Raw genomic sequence first — 18,742 nt, forward strand, 5'->3', positions numbered from 1 at the left:
TCTTTAAAGGTGTCTTCCTTGAAGGGATGCAGTAAGCATTTCTTCCTTGAAGGGATTCATTTGAAGGGATGCAGTAAGCATTCTTCCCTTTATGTCTTGTATTCCTTTCCATTTATTAGGCTTTTGGAACCAGAAAAACTCAGATTATGAAAATAGCTCTTTTCACCTCTCATGTTGCTTGGTATTAAAACTTAATGATCTGCAATCAGTAAACGTTGGACTTTTCGATCAGTACTTCAGGATTACTGGTAAGTACATTTCATGCTTTAAAATTTTTCTAGTTTACAGGTATTGTAGAATGGTCTGGTCTTAGGTAAACTCCTGTCTTTATTTTGTTCTTGATATCTAGGATCATATTATCTTGCTGCCTCTTTTTGTGTTTAGTTTAATTTGCTTTTACATTAATTTCACACTGGTTATACCATATAAATAATCACAGCTGAGAAGTTAAACCATTTGAAGTGATATAAAAAATTTTCCCCCTATTTTGGGGTTTGAAATTTTACACTTGTGCTCTGACTAGGTTAATCTGAATGTAAGGAATGACTTAAAATCACTTGAGTTGGTCTTGAATGGTGGGGTGGGAAGCAGGAATAAACTTTCTTCAATTAACTGTTTTGTGTCTAATAAATATTTGCCTTTAAGCATGCACATTGTAGCATTTCAAAGGACTAAGTGTTCAGTTAATGAACCTAGTGTACTGTGCATGTTTAGGATTTTTCTTTAAATTGTGCATACAATGAGTGGATTAATGAAGTGAAACTTCAGGATAATCAGGGTGTCATGCTGGTATTGGAATTTGTATTTGTAAGTTTTATCACTACAACTTCTGTAATTACATATGTAGGCAGTAATCCATGAACTGGTGGGATTTGATGGTGCTGGAAATTGCACCTGTGCTGCAGCTGGGGGCTTGGGGAGAAGTGGTAAAAGTGACTAGGGCTGCATACAAATGTTCAGTTCTAGCTGTGGAAAATTTCCACTGCTAGAAATGATTTCAAGAGGGGGAGCAGTATAGATGTTCAGTCTGCAACTGCCCCCTCATGCTCATTGTGCCTTCCCCAGACTAGGTTGATCTTTCCATTCTCAGAGGGACTGCAGCACTGGGGTGAAATCCCCTCCTGCCTCTCTCAAATTAGGAACTCCTGTGTGAGAAGCAAGCAGGGAACTGCAACTCCCATTGCTAGGCTTCTTGACACCAGAAGCCAAGTGGAGGGAGCAATACAGCAAAGCCCCTGACTGCCTCTCACACCAGGATCTCCTGTATGAAAGGTAGGCAGGAGCTTTGTCATGCTGCTCTCTCTGCTCAGCTGCTAGGCACCAGAACTCAGTAAGCGGCACAGCTGCCTGCTTGCTTCAGAGTTCCCATTGTGAGAAGTTGGCAGGGGCTTTGCCCTGCTGCTCCCTCTGCTCAGGTCTTGGTACTGGGAGCTGAGCAAAGGGGTGGAGGTCCCCCGCCTTCTTCCCCTTGTCCTTTCCACTTCCCTTCCCACTTCCATCCTCAGTGGCAGTGCCGCTGAACAGGAGGGATGATGATTTAAAAGCTTGTGGGGGCAGGAGACAGGCTTGGGGAAAACCTCCAAAGGGTGGAGGCTGCAAAGGAAGCAGGCATGGGGCAGTGCCTGCTCCCTGAGAGCTCCTGGGAGTTCTGGAATGAGGAGCAGGTGGGAAACAGCTGGCAGCCGCTCCTCCCCTACCAGTTTGTGGGAGGGGTGGGAGCCACCTGCCCCTCGTAGCTTCTCCAAACTGGGGTGACCCTGGTCTCTGAAAGGCATGGGAGTTGTTCGTGCTGCTCCATTCCTGTTCCTTAGGAGGAGTTAAACCAGAGAAAAGTGTGCAGACATTTGGTCTCCCAGGAAAACTTTTTTGGGAGTGTTTTCTACCTGGTTGTTGCTGAGTTATTTTTTTTCCTCAGAGCAGTTATATTGCTCTAGGAGAAAATGCCTGAATGTCTGCACATTTTTGGTTTCTACCAAGAGAATACCAATTCTCCCAGTAGAAACTGAACATCTGTGTGGCCTAGGCTGGAACACTGCCCTACTTCAGACCTGAGCTGGGTTGTTCCAACCCATGCCACCAGAAGGTTGCCAACTGCTGATTTATAGCAGTGTTCCCCTTGCCAAGAGTCTCATTCTTCCATGTGGGAAGTTGTGTGATCTCACTTTCCCTACAAAAAATAAAATGAGGAAAATCTCAACAGTTCTCCCTGGTCTTAGTTTAAACTTTTGGTTTAGCATTCAGGAGTTCCTAGTGCATGGTTCGGACCAGCAGTGTTTCAGATGGGGCATAACACTCCTCATATCCAAATCACCAGTGTTAGGGCTGAACATGGAGCTGCCCCAGTCCAATTCTGGTAGGGAGCAGCTGTGTCCTGGCCCCTATGGCAGCTGAGCATCAGGATTGGGCAGAGGGCAATCCCACAGCTTCTGTTGTGGGACCCAGGACTGTCGCCTACCTGATGCTGGGCATTGGGCCAGGGATTGGCTATGTCCCAGGCACGGACCAGCCCCAAGTCTGAGATAGATTGCCACATATTCAATTTAAGGCATGATACAAATAGCTCCAAAGATGTTCCACAGTAAATATGAAACATTTTTGTGATTGGTATGCAGTTTTATCACACCATAACTTGGCTATAAATGTGTGGCATGTTACAGTTTATAGTGTAATTAACATGTTACATTTATGGCACAATGAACATGTCTTAGGGTTCTTGGTCACTTAGATGCTCTGGAAAATTATAACGCTTGTCTTCTTTTTGGGACATAATAATTTAGTGCTCAAAAAACGCTACCACTCCTGTTCTAGAAGGCAAAATGAGTCATAAAAATATGATTCAACTTAGATTTAGTAAAAATGAAGAGCTTAACATGCCGCCCCCCCCCCAAAGATGAAGGCTTGATATTTTCTATCATACCATGATTTTTAAGCATGAATGAAGTCTGAAATCGAAAATACAGCCTTTAGACTTTGAGGGCCGCTGTCAACTTTATATCTTAGTTTAAAGTACATTTAATGTCAAGTGTTGCAGTTGCCCCCTGTTCTCGTCCAGGTCCTTACTGCTATTTCTTTGCATTGTCCTGGTTTTTAAAATGCCCTCCTATCTCCTGTTGCTGTATGATACAAATGAAAAGAAAATCTCTAGAAGAGACAGGAAAATGGTTTAAGTCAGCGGCTCCCAAACTATGGTACACGTACCACAAGTGGTACGAAGGCTGGGGGGAGAGGGGCACACATGCACACACAGTCCGGCCGCATGTGGAGTAGCACTCAGCAGGTAAGTGTGTTGTGGGGGTGGGGGAGGGCATGGAGGAGGGAAGGGAGAGTGGGGGGCAGATCTAGGTTCCTGCGGTGAGGGAGGGAGTGAGGCAGGGAAGGGGCTGAGGTGAATGGGGCCCTGGGGCAGGTGGTGGGACTGTTGGAGCTGTGGAAGAAATCAAACTTCGCATTGTGGTTGAATCAGAACTGACAGAGCCAGCTTTTCTTTATTTAGCGCTATACTGTGATCACAGGGAGAATTCCATAGAGCAAGGGGAATCACCCGCTTGCCTGTTTCAAAGGAATCCTCGAACTATAAGTTTACAAGCATATTTATACTTAAGATGAAGAGAGAAAAAATACGACCTCGGACAGTAAATCACTGATCTAACACACACAGACATACAGACAGTTTACTTAAAGAAGAGTGAAACATTGTGCTTATAGAAATAGTTATCAGTTTCTGGTTTCTCAGAGAGAAAAAGAAACGTAACGTGTACACAGGGTAATATATCAAGACAAAACAATGCATGCAGGATTCCTTATCTCAGAACATTTAACTGAAATAAGCAATATCATCACCTCTAATCTCTGTCTGTTTTCTTAGTCAAGTTAGGAGCTGGGTTAAATTTATTACCATAGAGCCAAGGCAGCTCGTCCAGGGGTGCGGGGGGCTCCTGCTACTGCATACACCCCAGGGGAGGCATGTGGGGTATGTGCCCCCTGGATTTGTGGATAGGGCGGTGGTGTGCTACCTGCTGTGTGCTGGGCTCTGTGACCTGCATCCTCAGGAGCTGTGCGCAATGCCATGTGCTTTCCATATGCTGACTGCACTGCATCCCCTGCCCAGCCAGTGGCAGAAGGCACAGCATGGTGTCGCATGTAACACCCAAGGCAGCACCACACTGCTGTTGCCTTGGGAGCCACATGTGCTGCCATGTTGTGCCTCTGCTGCCAGGTGGACAGGGGATGTGGCGCAGTCAGTGCGGAAGGTATATGGCATTGCGCAGAGCCGAGCCGGCAGCCCACCTCCACCCCACGCACAAATCTGGTGGGGGGGGCAAGTGCTCCCATGACTCTCCCAGTGTGTGCACAATGGTGGGGAGCCACGCCCATCCCAGAGTCCCTGAACAAGCCTCCCATGGCTCTTTCTCACAACCCGCCCCAGCTCCACTCACCCCAAACCCTGTCCCTGTCTGACCCCCACCATCACCATAGGGGCCTCAGACTGTCCCCCACCCCACCCCTTTATTCTTACCCTGCCTTTCCCCCTACACAGACTTACCTGCTGGGAGCTGTGTGCCTCTGTATTGGTCTCTTTCTCTGTCTGTCACTCCCAAGCCACATCTCCCTCAGCTCTGCTGCTGCCCCTCACTCCTGATCCACAGTACCACACATTCCGCCAGGACACGTGCCACTCATCCCCTCCCATCCAGGCTCCAAACCCCACACACACCCCCACGTCCACCCACCAGATATCTGAATACTGTGCTTTGTCAAGCAAGCTCACCCTTCCCACTAAAGACATCCCCAAAAGCATCCCTGGATGGATAAGTTTACACTGTCTTTTTTCCAATTTCCAATTGTTTTATATGCCTACCCTTACTGATAAAACAATGTTTTATGATTACTAAAGGTTTTGATGTTCTTTTAATACATAGCCTGTTATCTATGTGTATGAAAAAATGCTGGTGTTACTGAAGGCTGTATTGTGTTGAATTGGTGGTACACAACCTGTCAGAGGTTGAGACCCTATCCAAAGTATACTCTTAGAAAGTTAACTGAAAGAGATTTTTTTTCTTTTCTAATCATAGGGAATCATAGGGACACTTGTAGCAATAGTAAATTGGTAGTCTCCTTCTGAGGTTAAATTTTCAAAGCAGCAAACAGTCATGAAGTTAAAACCTCCTACCAATAAGTGTATGTCTGATTTCCAAGGCAAGGAGTCTATATGTACCGCTGATGAAAGTTTGCCCTATCCTTTTATTCAAAAGATCATTTTTAGTATCCCTAATCTTCTGTGACAACAAACATCTGAATAGTTACAATAAAGTTACTTTTATATATTCAAGTACATCAAGTTCTGTCTTCTCTTCAGGACATTCTGCCGATCATATAGTAACCTGCCTGACTAGAGACAGCTACAGTACTCATTCTTTTATACAGCAGCTTATGGCAGTGCTCTCATTGCTGGCACGCACACCTTCACCAGAACCAGTAGATAAGGACTTTTACTCTGAATTTGGAAATAAAAGCACAGGTAAGTGGTCCATTCTGCATTTTCTTAAAATACTGTAACGTACTTATAAAAGTCCAAAACATATTTTTATGTATTGCTTATTCTAGTTTCCTGTTAACCCAGTTAATTCTTACAGGTCTATCAGAGCAGGACAGTTTACTTAAGATATGCATTTCAGTGATTTGGGAATAGATTCAATAAATTAAGGGCTCAAAAATAATTGATTCTCCCCCACCCCCAGCTCTTAGTAAGATAAATGCAATCTGGGAATTCACCTGTTCTTTCTGCCGCTTTAATTACCACCACAGAAGCAGCCTGCAATCTGACTTGCCTGGAAATTGTCTTGTAGCAAAAGACAGAAGACAAATCCAGGAGAGAAATGGATTCAAGTAATTATTCATGTATTGCATACCAAGTAAAAATGGTATATAAATAAATGTGAAGCTTGAATTGTTTCAGCTACAATACACTATCAAAGTTATATTCTATTTAATGCAGCAGGGAACTGTTGTGTAATATTAAGTGAAAAGTACAACTCATGTATGATTATGCTTGCAGGAAAAATGGAGAATTACGAACTGATTCATTCTAGCAAAGTAAAGTTTGTTTATCCCAATGAAGAGGAGATCGGAGACCTTGCTTTCCTGGTGGGAGAGAAGATGGACAGTTTGGCTAGTCTCCAGTCTCTAGATATTCTACTGTATGTCCTGGCATTTCAAGTGAACCATAATGAAGTAATTGCTGAAGTCAGTAGTTTACGTCATCCTAAAACTCTTATTTTAACTAGCTCAGATTTGTTCCTCTTCAGTGAGGATTATATCAGTTATCCACTACCTGAATTCGCTAAGGAACCACCAAAGAGAGACAAATATCAGCTTACGGACGGAAGACGAATCCGGGATTTGGATAGGGTACTTATGGGCTATCAGACATATCCACAGGCCCTCACCTTTGTGTTTGATGATGTTCAGAGCCAAGATTTAATGCAAAACCTAACGTTGGATCACTTTGGGGATGTTTTCAGTGCCCCAGAGGGCTACACTAAGCATGAAAGCAGTGGAAATCTAGAAATCCAATGGTGCATCTTCATTCCGAGTGCAGAAAGCCGTGAAAAACTCATTTCACTCCTTGCAAGACAGTGGGAGATCTTGTGTGGCAGGGAATTACCTTTGGAACTTACTGGCTAATTCATACAGCTAAGTGACCTGGGTATGGATTCTGGAGTAAATCACAGTCTTGGAGTAGGGAGAGGTGTGTGGCATTTTCTCAGTGTAAAGAGCTAAACTGGATTTCATGGTTCTTGTGTGTAGTAAACAACTTAGTACAGTAAAAACTTTTATGTTAGCTGGGAATTGAATTTTTTGTAAGATCTATTTTCATGTAATAGTATATGGAAATAATTTTCTTGAGGCATCTTGGGAAACTATAGGAAAAAAAGGAGTCAACAATAGATCTGCCATTGTCTAGGGCTGTTACTATTTCCCCTTTTTTCTGTATATATAACTTTTGCTGTTATACAAATTATATTGTGTAAATAATAGTAAATCCCTGTGTATGTTGAAGTGCAATGTTTATTTGTACAGGATATATTTTATTGGGTATGCTGCTAAAACATTTAATGACCTTTAAAATGCATCTAATTTGTGGGGGTCAAATTTGTTTGCTGCTAATCAATCTAGTAGCAAAATTGATTTTAAACAATAGGCAAACAAAGTCTTTCCATCTGAAATCATAATTTCCATGGACACTTTTTTTTACAGCTGCATAAAATGTGAAAAATCCTTGAAGAAATCAGTTTATCATCATGAAAATGAAGTGTCCAGCATGGTTATACTAGCATTTTGTCAACAAATAATGGTAAATTTGTACATCTGAACACCGTGTTGTTTGTTGCCTATTTTCTCAATATAAGTAAAGTGTAATTTGACAGTTTGTTTCTGTATCCTGTTTTTTTATATTCTTATTCAAACTAGGGCTGTTAATTAATGTCAGCTAATGTACACGATTAACGCAAAACAAATTAACGCATTAATTTTTGTAACAAGTGTTAATCTCACACATCTGTTTCAATGAGGGGTGGACAAAATACAGCCCATCCCACGCTGTCTCCGGACTTGGCCTAGCAAAGCAGACTGGCTCCAGACCAGTCAGAATCCATATATACAGTCCTGACCCTGGGCTCACCCTATGCCTGCTCTGGACCCATGCTGAGCAGTGGTAGCAGCTGGGCAGAAGCTGCTGCTCAGCACCAAGGAAAAGCAGCTCCTCCCCATCACCGCTGCTGGGCCTGTCTTGCTCTAGCTGCCCAGCGCCCACGCCTGAGCTGCCCTGCAACTCCTCTCTGCCACTGTCACTGCTGCCTCTGGGCTGCCCAGCGGGGCAGTAGTGGCAGTGCAGAGGAGCCACAGGACAGCCTAGACATGGACTTCAGGTGGCTGGACAAGAAGGGCCTGCCATGGGAAAGGGGGAGGGAGGCTACTTTTCCGCCACACTGAGCAGCAGCTTCTGCCTGGTCACCACTGGTGTTGGTCAGTGTGGGCGGGTGTATCTGGAGCAGGCATGGGGTGGGCTGGGGTTGGGGCTGGTCTCATGGGTTTCAGCTGGTCTGCTCTGGCCAGCGTAAGTCCGGAGCAGGTGCAGGGTGGGCCAGGGTTGGGGTTGAGGTTGTGTACTGGCGGTGGTGGTTGGGGTGGAGATTCAGGGCACACCAGCTCCGGGCTGTTGGGTGGGAGTGCTGACTAATTGTGCAATCAAAATTGCAATTAATCGCAACTAATTTAAATTTTTGTAATTATCTGTCAGCCCTAATTCAAATCTGTATTGCAATTGAAAAGTGATATTGGACAGCCATGCAGCGCATATTTTGATTAGAGATCGTTGAAAGAAGCTGCAAAAGATGAAAATCAAACCAAAGGTTTCATTCTTGAGAGCAACTGCTTTTTGACAGAGGATAAAGAGACCAAGTTGGTGGTATCTCCTGTGAAACTTGCTACAGCCAAAAATCATTCTGAAGTTGAATCTACCATAGTCCTCTTGCTTTTTAAAGCCAGTCACTACTGAGAGAATTGATTTTGTTTTTTGAGCAAATGGACCTTCAAAGCTATACATTGTCTCTAGCATATTTTTACTGAGCCCAGCAGATTAGTATCTTTAGCATCAAGGAAAAATAAAGGTGTGTCTTTGGTTCTGAGGGTTACATCCTCAGCCAGTGTAAAGCAGTTTAGCTCCAGTCAGTACAATACAACTCCGCCCATAAATCTGGAAGTATAAATAAAATAGTCATTCTGTTGGTGATTCTAAGCAATTACTTCCGATGTCCTGTTCTATGTATGTACCATACTATGAAAGTTCTTATACCATGCTCTTCACCATAGTATTTGAATGCCTTTGTAGGGCAAATAAATTACATGATGTGTTGGGGGAAGTCTCATTCTCTCTTCAGGGGGTAAAATTTTGTGCAGGAGCGGTTTTGCTTTAGAATTATTAACACATGCATTTTCCCTTATGTATTTGAAGGCAAGATTAAAAAAAAACATGCTTTGCACTTGAAGTAGAAGGCAGTGAAGTTTATTGCCATTCTGGGTTACTGTTGGACTTTATTCTGCATTTTTGGGTTGACCGCCAAATATTTTCTTTTGTACAGCTCCACTGCATACCCCCAGCACCACACTCACTGTGGACAGTTCTTAGAAAAGCACTTTATTCCCCTCCACAAGCAGACCTCCAGGCTCCCTCCTTCCCCAGCAACAAAGCCCTTCCTCCCCCCTGCCCCACAGCAGCCCTCTACTATCCATTCTACCCACCACCAGCAAAGCACCTTCTTTCCCATGCACAGTCTGTGCAGTGCTGTGTGTGCCCTGCAGGGGTGGAGGTCAGTGGGTTGAGGATGGAGCCTGGAAACGTATCCAGCATCCTGCCCTCTGGCTGCACCCCTGTGAGTGTGTACAGCACTGCAAAGCCAGTGGGCAGGGGGCTCGCCTGGGAGTGAGGGTAGCTGCTGCTCTGCCGCTGCAGGTGACTGTTCTGCAGCCAGCAGGCCAGGCCCATGCGTGGTCCTGATCCTGCTGCAGGCAGATCCTGCTCTAGGGCCACATGGATCTGGCCAGTGGTAGGGCTGGGCATTTGAGGAGGGGCTGCATGGTAGGAGCCTGGGGGTGGGAGCCAGGGCAGGGGCACCTGGTTGGTGGAGGCACTGCTGCACCTCAGCCCAGGCCTATGTGGGGTGGGGTGTGCTGTTGGGGGGCAGGTGGCTGTGAGGCAGGGCAGCAGCTGGGGGCAGGGCAGCAGGTGACATGAAGGTGGCTGCTAGGGCCAGGATGGTGTCCAGCACCCAGTAGTTCTCCTTGGCCTCTACTGCTCTGGCCCCCAGGGCAGCCTGATGTTCCTGAGTCTCTAGGTGGCTTTCCTCCTGGGCCAGGAGCCTGTCGCTGAACTGGTATACCCAAGCCCCTCTCCTGCTCATGAACAACGCACTCCATGCACCAGACCTTTGAGTCCACTAGCCAGTCCAGCAGCCAGGTCCTCTGCTTTCAGAGCTGGTGCATACTTAAAGCCCCAGCTGTGACTGCTGGTAACCCTGAAGGCGCATTCTGGCTGCCAACTGGTGCCTCTGGCGTGTGCAGTTGCAGGTCCTACAGAGCCAGATTAAAGAGGTTGGTTGTGAGAGTTTGCAAAATTTCTGAGACGAGAGGCTCAATGTGAGGGGGCTGTGTGTTGCCTGGCTTCAGATCGGGTTGTTTGTGAATGGGTGCCAACAGATTCTGTTAAGTTGGCCAGGCAGGTCCTGGCACAGGTGGATGCCAGCCAAGCTCCCAGTCTCTGCTCACTCCACAGGGGCAGGTGGGCTGCTGGGTACTGGCTTCAAGCAACCTGCCTCCCTGCCTGCTTCCCAAGCCAGGAGGGGCCTGGCTCCTGACAGCACTGGCTTCAGTGGCTACAGAGCCCTGTCCTATGCTACTGCCCAACCCATGGCACCTGGGCTCAGGAAGCAAGGGGCTCCTGGCCAATTGGAATGTGAAGCTGTTGGTGATCCCACCCTCCACTCGGGCCTCTCCAGGAAGGTGCAGTGAGGCCAACCCCCTGCCAGCTCTGCCCTGAGCATGCCACTGCTGAGAGTATGTCAGGCCTGCTATGAGGAGCTGTTTTAATTGACCAAGGGCTTCCCAGCCCACTACACCTTGCTGCTGCTGATTGCCAGGTGCACCTGTGAATCTGGTGCAGGATCCTGAGCTTTGATGGTGTGGAGGACAATCCTGCCCTGCCCCACAACTTCTGCCACCTGGAGGGCTACCTGTGGCTACACTACATGTCCCTGCGAAAAGCTATCATTTTCCAAGGGGTGCCTTGAGTATAAAAAGGTTGAGAATCACTGCTCTAGGCAAAGCTACTTCCTTGATGCAAAGAACAAAGAAATTAACTATACAAAATATTGATACAACATTAATGAATGAGTGGGCTTTCTGGGTACCACCTTAATACAAACAATGACAGGGTGTGCCAGTAAAACCTTTCATCCTGGAGTATTTTACTCACAAGAGAAAATTTCTTTAAAAAGCCTCTCAACCACTTCTAATGTTACCAGAGGCTGCTGAAGCCTGCAACTTGTTTTCAACTTTAGCCTCACAGTCACATCAGCCATCTGAACTCTAAAGTAATTGTGGCTTGTGCCAAAAGTGCTCCCCATTCAGCTTGAAGATGCAGGAAAAATGCATGGTTTACAGACTACGTTCCACCAAGTGGACTGAATATTTAGCCCAAGAGGCATTTGCTTCACACCTGTTAGAAGCAGTTGCTACATTCAAACTCAAAGCCCCAGCCCCTGCCTCAGTATCACCTTGGAGAGCAAGGAGGCACATGGCATCGGGGCTAAGGAGCAGAACAGTTCCCCACTGTCAGCCCCTGTTCCTGCTCCCCGCCTCACCTCAGGAAGGAGCCGCTGCCTGCCCTGCATTAGGAGTGAGGAGCTTACCTCCGGTAAGTGTCCCGCACTGACCCCAGTGCCTCCACCATGCTCCATGCCCAACTTGTCTCCAGGAAGCCACAGCCTACCTCCTCTCCAGGAAGGTGCACAGCATTAAAAAGTTAGTGCATGGCAAGATTTTAAATCGTGCACAGCTGCGCATGCATGCAGCTTAGAGAGAACCTTGGTGTCCTGCTGCCTGGGCAGAGGTCCCCTCTGGGGAGGAGCTGAAGCAGCTGAGGGCCAGCAGTGCTATGACAAGGCCTGCTTGGGTGGGGCTGCACACCTGGAGTTGGTGAGACAGGCACTGGCCTGGGTTCCTGGAGCTTCTTGATGAGGCCAAGGGTAAGGAGCATGACAGGATGGCCTCCTGGTGGCCCAAGGGGCCCTCTCCCAGTGACACATTGCCATAGGTGCCAGACCACAGTGGAGGCTTGGCCAGGTGACCCATGCTCAAGTACAGAGCATGGGCCAGGTCAGGGTCCTGAGATGTGAGGTGGTTGTCCAGCTGCTGCATAAAAGGCATGGATTTGAGAGCAGCCCCCAACTGGCTGTGGTTGGTGATGGTGCCCACAAGGCCTTGACCTTTATGCAGCATTGGCACACTGACTGCTGTGCTTATGCTCCCACATGCAGCCTGATAGGTCCTCATAAATGTGCATGTTGGAGTGTCCAGTCATGCAAACTGGCTGCAGACCTCACCACACAGCACCAGAGGTCTGTGGTTTCCTCCTAGGACCAGTTTCAGCCCCAGGAGGCAGTGTGACTCCCTCAATAGCTCACTGGGTCTCCACACAGCATTCCTGGTGCTGGCAGGCCTGGGCACGTGCGTGCAGTGCCCAGCACAGGGCATGGTATGGGACAGGCAGGTGCACAGTGATGGTGTACCAGGCACCAGCAGAGGGGTCCATGCAGGCTTCTGCAGGTGGCCCGGGGCCAGCTGGAGCAGCACCTGGTGACCAGAGGCTGGCTACAAGTGGCACAGGGTGCTGTTCGGCCTAGCAAGTGACTACAGCATCCAGTGCAGTGCGACAGCATGGGCCTGGCAGCCATGCAGTGATATGGTGCCAGGAGATGAGTGCTGGGATCCAGGGAGGCTGCTGCAGCTGGCCTGGGGCCTCTGCTGGGACACAAAGTGGCCAGAGGCTGGCTGCAGGTGGCCCAAGGCCCTGGCGTCCTTGCAGGCTTTTAAGAGCCTGGGGCTGGCAAAGAGCTGCCCCAGTCCGGGGCCTGTAAAAACTCCCAGGCCTGTGGCCCTGGGGCTGGGCTGCAGGTAGCCCCCTAGTAGTGGGGCTGACTGGGAGCAAATTTGCTCCTGGTCAGCATCTACACATGCGTTACTACACAGTAACTATTTGGGAATTAATTTGTTACTTGTATTTACAGGTAGCAAATTAACTCATGATTAGAGCACATTACTGTGTAGTAAGTATCTGCACACCTAGACTGTGATGCTTACTGTGCATTTATTTGCCCTACTGGTCAGTAAAGAGTCTCATGTAGACATGCGCAATGTGTGGGTTATATCTTTTACATTTGCCTACTGTAGGGTTTTGTACCTTTCTTTGAAACGTCTGGTGTTGACTTCCATCAGTCGGGATAATGGACTGGATTTGATTCAGATAAATATGGTGCCAGGCAGCAGTATAATGTAACACACTGAACTGCTCTATGTGCTACCTCCTGACCTGTAAGTAGTGTAGCTGCCTTTGTACAGTGTTGTATGCATGCCAGGAAAATTTTCCTGAAGCAGAAATTGTTAACACAGAATACTGTGCTAAAGTTGCTTTTCCAGATTTGTATAAGAGCTAAGAGTATCTAACATCCATTGATAGCAATGCAAGACAGATTTTGAATAGCTTTTAAAAAAAACCTATTCCAAAGTCACTTTAATATTGTTGGGGTGTTGCATGGCAGGAGTTAGAGCAGTAAGCTTTTCTTTTGGAAATATGGGTGTTTATATATTTTTCTCTACCATTTTCTCATTGTAACAGAGCGGCTTTTTAAAGTCTACAAAGGCCCCCAAAGGCCCTTGATATCTCAGTTTTCCTCTGGGAACAAACTCCCTGTTGCTTTCCTGCCACGACTTGATGTTCCTTGGTTCTTGAAGAGGAGGTTGCCCCAGGGCTTTCCAGGCGAGATCTATGCTCTTGCTCACCAAGGTAAGGGGCTTTTGCCTTAAAGGCTAATAGCATGATCTGACCTTCCCTTAATGTGCCCCATGCCTTGCAGGTGTTAGCTGTATGTTGCTGTTGGGGCTTCAGCCTACTTAACCTCTGTTCTTTTCTTTCTGTCTAGGCCCACCAACCTCAACTCACTAGATAGGGCCAGGCTTCAAGGCTCTAATCCCTTAGTATGCTCTGGGCTCGTGGCCCTATACAATTTTCCCAGACTCTGTTGGGGCTTCAGCCTACCGAGCCCTGTCCCCTTTTTATATGGCTAGGCACTTTAGCCCCAACCTACCATGTCAGGCCCAGCTTTAAGGCCCTAGGCCCCTACTGGATCCCTGGCCCTTGTCCGCTGTATCCCTGTGGTGCTTGGCTTTCCAGCCCCTTTGCAGCTGTGCCCTTTGGACGCTAATGAGGTCTCCACCTCCCCTACAGCCTCAACAACTAACCACCGGTTTACAAATGAAACAAACAGTAAGCCCCTGGGTTATAACAAAATAAAGGGAAAGAAGGCAATCAGAGACAGTTTCATGGCTCTGTCTGTCCCACCATCTGCTGCTCTCCCTTGAAAAGCTGCTGCAGCTTCTCTGGGAATTCTCAGGAGTTCACCCTCTCAGCTGGCCACCATCTGACCAGCTCAAACCAGGGTTTATATAGCTCTGGGCTGAGCTCTCTTCTGGTCACCCGATGCCCCCGTCAGCTGACCAGCCAGCCAGGCTTATCTTTTAACCCTGGCTCTGCCAGCTTGTTGTGCCCTGAAAGTGCTGTTTCTTAAAGGAGTCACCATGCTTCCTAGTAACAGGGCTCAGGTTCCCTGTTACACTCACACTGACATGCTTAAACTGAGATACAATACAGTAACAATCCTAGAAGATAATGTATTACAGTAGAAGTACAGTACAGTTACCTTACTCCCCAAAAGATGGGAACGTGTGACACCTGCTGATGAGCTCTGCGTAAGTAGAGAAGTGGATCCTTTTGAAGGCAAATGTGTAGTGAACAGCTGAGTAGCTCGTTCATAATTCAGCACCCCCTATGAATTAAGTAGGTTTGAAACTCTCCAGATACTAATGATCTGAGTTCTACTGTATTTGAGTTTGGTTCCACTGCTTTCAACTGCATTCTATCATGAGCCAAGCTGTGGAATTTATAAGACTGTTAGCTTTGGTTAAGCTTAGTCCTTTGTGAACCATTTGCTGCAACCTTAGACAAATCATAGAGTATTTCCATCTAATATTTGGGCATGATTGTTGTAGCCCTGCTGATCTAAGGACATAGGCAGACAAGGTTCCTTGGGTAAATGTGATACCTTTTACTAGACCAACTAAATAGTTGGAAAAATTGTTCTTTCCAAGCTTTCTGGTACAACCACTCTTCTTCAGGCATAGGGAGAGTCTCCCTACATCTGAAGAAGGGTGTTTGCTAGGAGGAGATTGACCAGGAGGTCCCAGGACTTGATGGGGCCATGGACAGGGTGCCCAAAAATAAAAAGGTTGGGGGGGGTGAAGTTCAAGCAAAACCTCAGGAGGAGGTTCTGGAGGTGGAGGCCTCACAAGCTCCTGAAGGCAAGTAGCCCTGAGCTGCTGGCCAGGGCAGGTTTTATACTGCTGAGGCCTGCAGTGGGCCTGGTAAATGACCAGGAAGGAGGCTCTGGATGAGAAAGGGCCCGGGAACTGTGGGGCTGCATTCCTTTCACTCGTCCATGCACACTTCCACCAGCTCCTTGGATGCCTTTGAGAACCAGTAGATGCAGCCCAGGGGGCTCTGCTCAGTGTTCCCCTCAGGCACACTTATTTTCATGTTTTGAGCCCGTGACCCACACGACACTCCTATCCTGTTTTTTGCTTTAGTTGTCCCAAGAATTTAATTGTACCACTCATTCATTAGCCCTACAAGGGGCTACTAGTTAGTCAGGTGGACCTTAAGACTCACTTCAGTTGGGTGTATGAATAGATAGGAACTTCTGAGGCCCAGCCAGTTGGTATCTCAGGACACTACCCTTTGTGCCAGCTGGACTGCTGAAGCAGCACTAACCTAGAATGACCCCTGCACCCTCTACCCACTGCAGCAGTCTGGCACTGGGGGTTGCTGCCTGGCTGTGACCTGCTTCCCCCTGCAACAGCAACCCCACTCTCAGACCTGTGGCAGCATAGCTGTGTGCCTGCCAGACCTGGATAGAGACTGCATGGCTACCTAGGCTGTGGCATGGGCACTGTAGCAGAGCATCCTGCATCCCTGGGCAAGTTGCCAGTGGACTGTGGCTGCACAGTTGGCCATCAGGTGGCATTACTGTAATGTCTTTAAGTACCCCTGCTCTGCGATCTTTGCAGCTTTCACCCAGAAGATGTGCTTCTTGCTGTGGGCCACGTTGAACTGTCAAAGCATGTTGTCTTGGCCCCAGATGGCCAAGAGATCAGCCACCTCATCTGCCCTCCAGCTGGGTCCATAGTGCTACTCCTGGACAGTAGGGCTGTGCGAAGCTTCGGTCCCTGATTCATTTTGGTGGAGATTCGGCCCAATTTAGTAGCTGAATCTCTGAATCCGAATCGAATCAGAGGACCCTTTAATCTGTCCAAATCGATCAGAACACTCCAAATCCATTCAGAGAGATTTGGAAAAATTCAGTGATTTGGACATAGACACAACTTTGAGTGTTTTTCCTACATACCTCTAGGTAGCAGGCGGCTCATGAATGCTGTGATGCTGGGGTGCATGGAGCATCCCACAGGAGTGTAGGGGGCTCCCCAGTGTGCTTGGCAGCAGACCCAGAAGTGGACCAGAAGCAATTCCGGTCCAATTCCAGATCTGCCAGGGAGTTCATGCCCCTCACCCCATGCCCCCCTGGCTTGGTGACTGGTGCCTCCTGGGTCTGGTGGGGCACCCAGGGACCCCCCATGGCTGATCGCTGATCTGAAGGGGCATGGGGGTGGGGCTGATTCTCTGAATCAGCATTGATTCTTCAGATTTGGATTCGACTGAACCGAATCAGGGACAGTGATCTGAATCAACTAATTAAATTGCTGTCCCTGATTTGGGCCGAATCCAAATCCAATTCGAATAAGGCCCGCTTCTCACCCCTACTGGACAGGCTTCTCTGCCCAGGTCTTGCCACTTGTCTGACCAGGAGAGATCCTAGTTTCCCTATTTAAAAATTGCAAATTCTCTAATAAGAAACCCAAATTATCTCATTAAAATACCCAAAATTCATGTTTTTTCACTATTAAAATGAAACACCGCTATATAGAGAGAAATCAGTTGGGCAATGTTTTAGTGCTATATTTACAAGTTTAAAGCAATTTGGAAGCCTACCAGTGCCTCTATCATCATAATAAAATGGATTCTAAATATCTATATACTTTGGCATTTACTTTTGGGTTTTTTGTCATAGAAAAATCAGAGCTGCCCCTACCCACTTTGCTCACCAGGATGTGCCAGTCCCCTGCCCCTGCCCTAGTCCCCTCACTCCTGACCCACAGCCCCTGCCTTCCCCTACTCACTCCCTCCCAGCTGCATCTCCGTTCCAGCACTAGGATATGAGTCCAGCTGCAGCTATCTCACCCACTGCTTTGTGGCTCTGAGCAATGCTGGTCTTTGCTGTTCTGTTCCCTGCCCCATGCTATCCCTGGGAAGCCCTCACCTGGGGATCAGGGACTGAGCTGAACCCTTTCCTCCCAGGCTGGCCTCCCCCTGTACAGACTGCTCTAGGGGGACAAAGGGACTCTAAGCTTAGCTTTGGTGGCCTCTCCTACCCGGAGCACTCCCCCACTCCCAACTCTCTCACACACCCCTGCTGCCACCTCCCCCATCCCCCCAGCCCATCACACCCCACAAGTGATTTCTGGGACCAGGAGCCACCCCTTCCCACCCCCGCCCAGGCTGGGCTGCATGTTCCAGCACTGGTGTAGGCACAGGGCATGGCTGCAGTATGCCAATTGCCCCTGCAGCTGCAGCTCCTGCCAGCAGGTCCTGTTCCATCCCATATTTCCATCTGGGTATGCAGGGTGTGAGATTTGTGGAGGGGATGTGGGATTTGGGGGGGGAAGGGGTGTGGAGGAGTAGGTGTGGGTTTTGTAGGGAGACTGGTGGGGGGTGTGGATGGGTATAGGGTTTGTGGGGGTGAGGTTTTGTCAGTATGGGGCTTGTGCAGGGGTTTGAGATTTGTGGTTGGGTATGTGGGTAAGAGGTTTGTGGGGGTGATTTGGGGGTGTAGGGCTTGTGAATGGATTGGGGGGTTGTGGGTCTGTGGGTGTGAGGGGGCTGTGTGAGGTGGGGCTGCTCAGGAGGGTTGGGTCCCCCACCCCCTGCAGGGCACAGCCCCCCCACACAGCACACAGCCCCCCCACACAGGGTGCACAGCCCCCCTGCACAGCACACAGCCTCTCACAGGGTGCACAGCCCCCACAGCAGCAGTGGCCATCAGGGCCCTCAGGGCTCGCTGCTGGCAGAATTCCCACCCCCCCCCGCCATGGCATAGCACAACCCCAGCCACCTGAGACCAGGCATTGCCTGTGCTGCTTGTTGTGGGCCCAGCCCAGCACCTTCTATTGTCACCCAGGGTCCTGGCACCACTCATAGGAGGTGCATGTCATGCCGGGCCAGGTCCTGCCTCCAAGTACTCCATGCACTCTTGGGCTGGGCTGCTTCCATGAGGCAGGACCCTGCCCAGTGTGACATGCAGCCCCTGTGAGTGGTGCAAGGACCCCAGCTGACAGCCAATGTGGCCTGGTACTGCCTGAAGGCGCATGGCTCTGAGCTGGGCCCAGCCTGCACAGTGTGGTACAGGCGGTGCTGGGCAGTTGAAGCTGTACCATGCTGCCCTATACCATGGGGACACTCTGCCAGGAGGGCACTGAGTACCTGGATGCCTGCTGCTGCTGGGGGAGGAGGGGGGGCTGTGGGCCATGTTGGGGGGCTGTGCATTCTGTGGGAGGTGGACAGGTTACCCACCCCACCTGGGCAGCCCACCACCCACATGCAGTCCCTCGCAGCATCACAGCCCCCCACCTCCAGTGTGCCCCACCCCTAGTCCCTACTTACCTGGGACAGAGCCGGTCTGGGTCATTCTGCAACCTGCACCGCTCCAGTTTGCCCCGCATGCTGAGGCAACGTGCTGAAGCA

At 48.7% G+C, this 18,742-nt stretch overlaps 2 protein-coding genes across 3 annotated transcripts in view; both read left to right on the forward strand.

Moving 5' to 3' along the window:
* Nucleotides 1-7,431, forward strand: part of NISCH (nischarin) — a 66,010-nt gene extending 58,579 nt beyond the window's left edge. Inside the window, exons 19-21 of one of the 2 annotated variants that reach the window (XM_019547390.1) lie at nt 120-248; nt 5,357-5,518; nt 6,056-7,431. In XM_019547390.1, coding sequence (XP_019402935.1) covers nt 120-248; nt 5,357-5,518; nt 6,056-6,684 — 920 coding nt within the window. In that variant the 3' untranslated portion in view covers nt 6,685-7,431. Of the gene's footprint in view, nt 1-119; nt 249-5,356; nt 5,519-6,055 lie in introns of those variants that run through there. The other variant, XR_002103213.1, reaches the window with a different exon arrangement.
* Nucleotides 1-18,742, forward strand: part of LOC109318265 (stabilin-1-like) — a 449,042-nt gene that overhangs the window by 212,979 nt on the left and 217,321 nt on the right. The gene's annotated exons all lie outside the window — the stretch shown is intronic.

The sequence above is a fragment of the Crocodylus porosus genome, unplaced genomic scaffold (genome assembly GCF_001723895.1).
Source record: "Crocodylus porosus isolate Cpor-Errol unplaced genomic scaffold, CroPor_comp1, whole genome shotgun sequence".
NCBI lineage: Eukaryota > Metazoa > Chordata > Crocodylia > Crocodylidae > Crocodylus > Crocodylus porosus.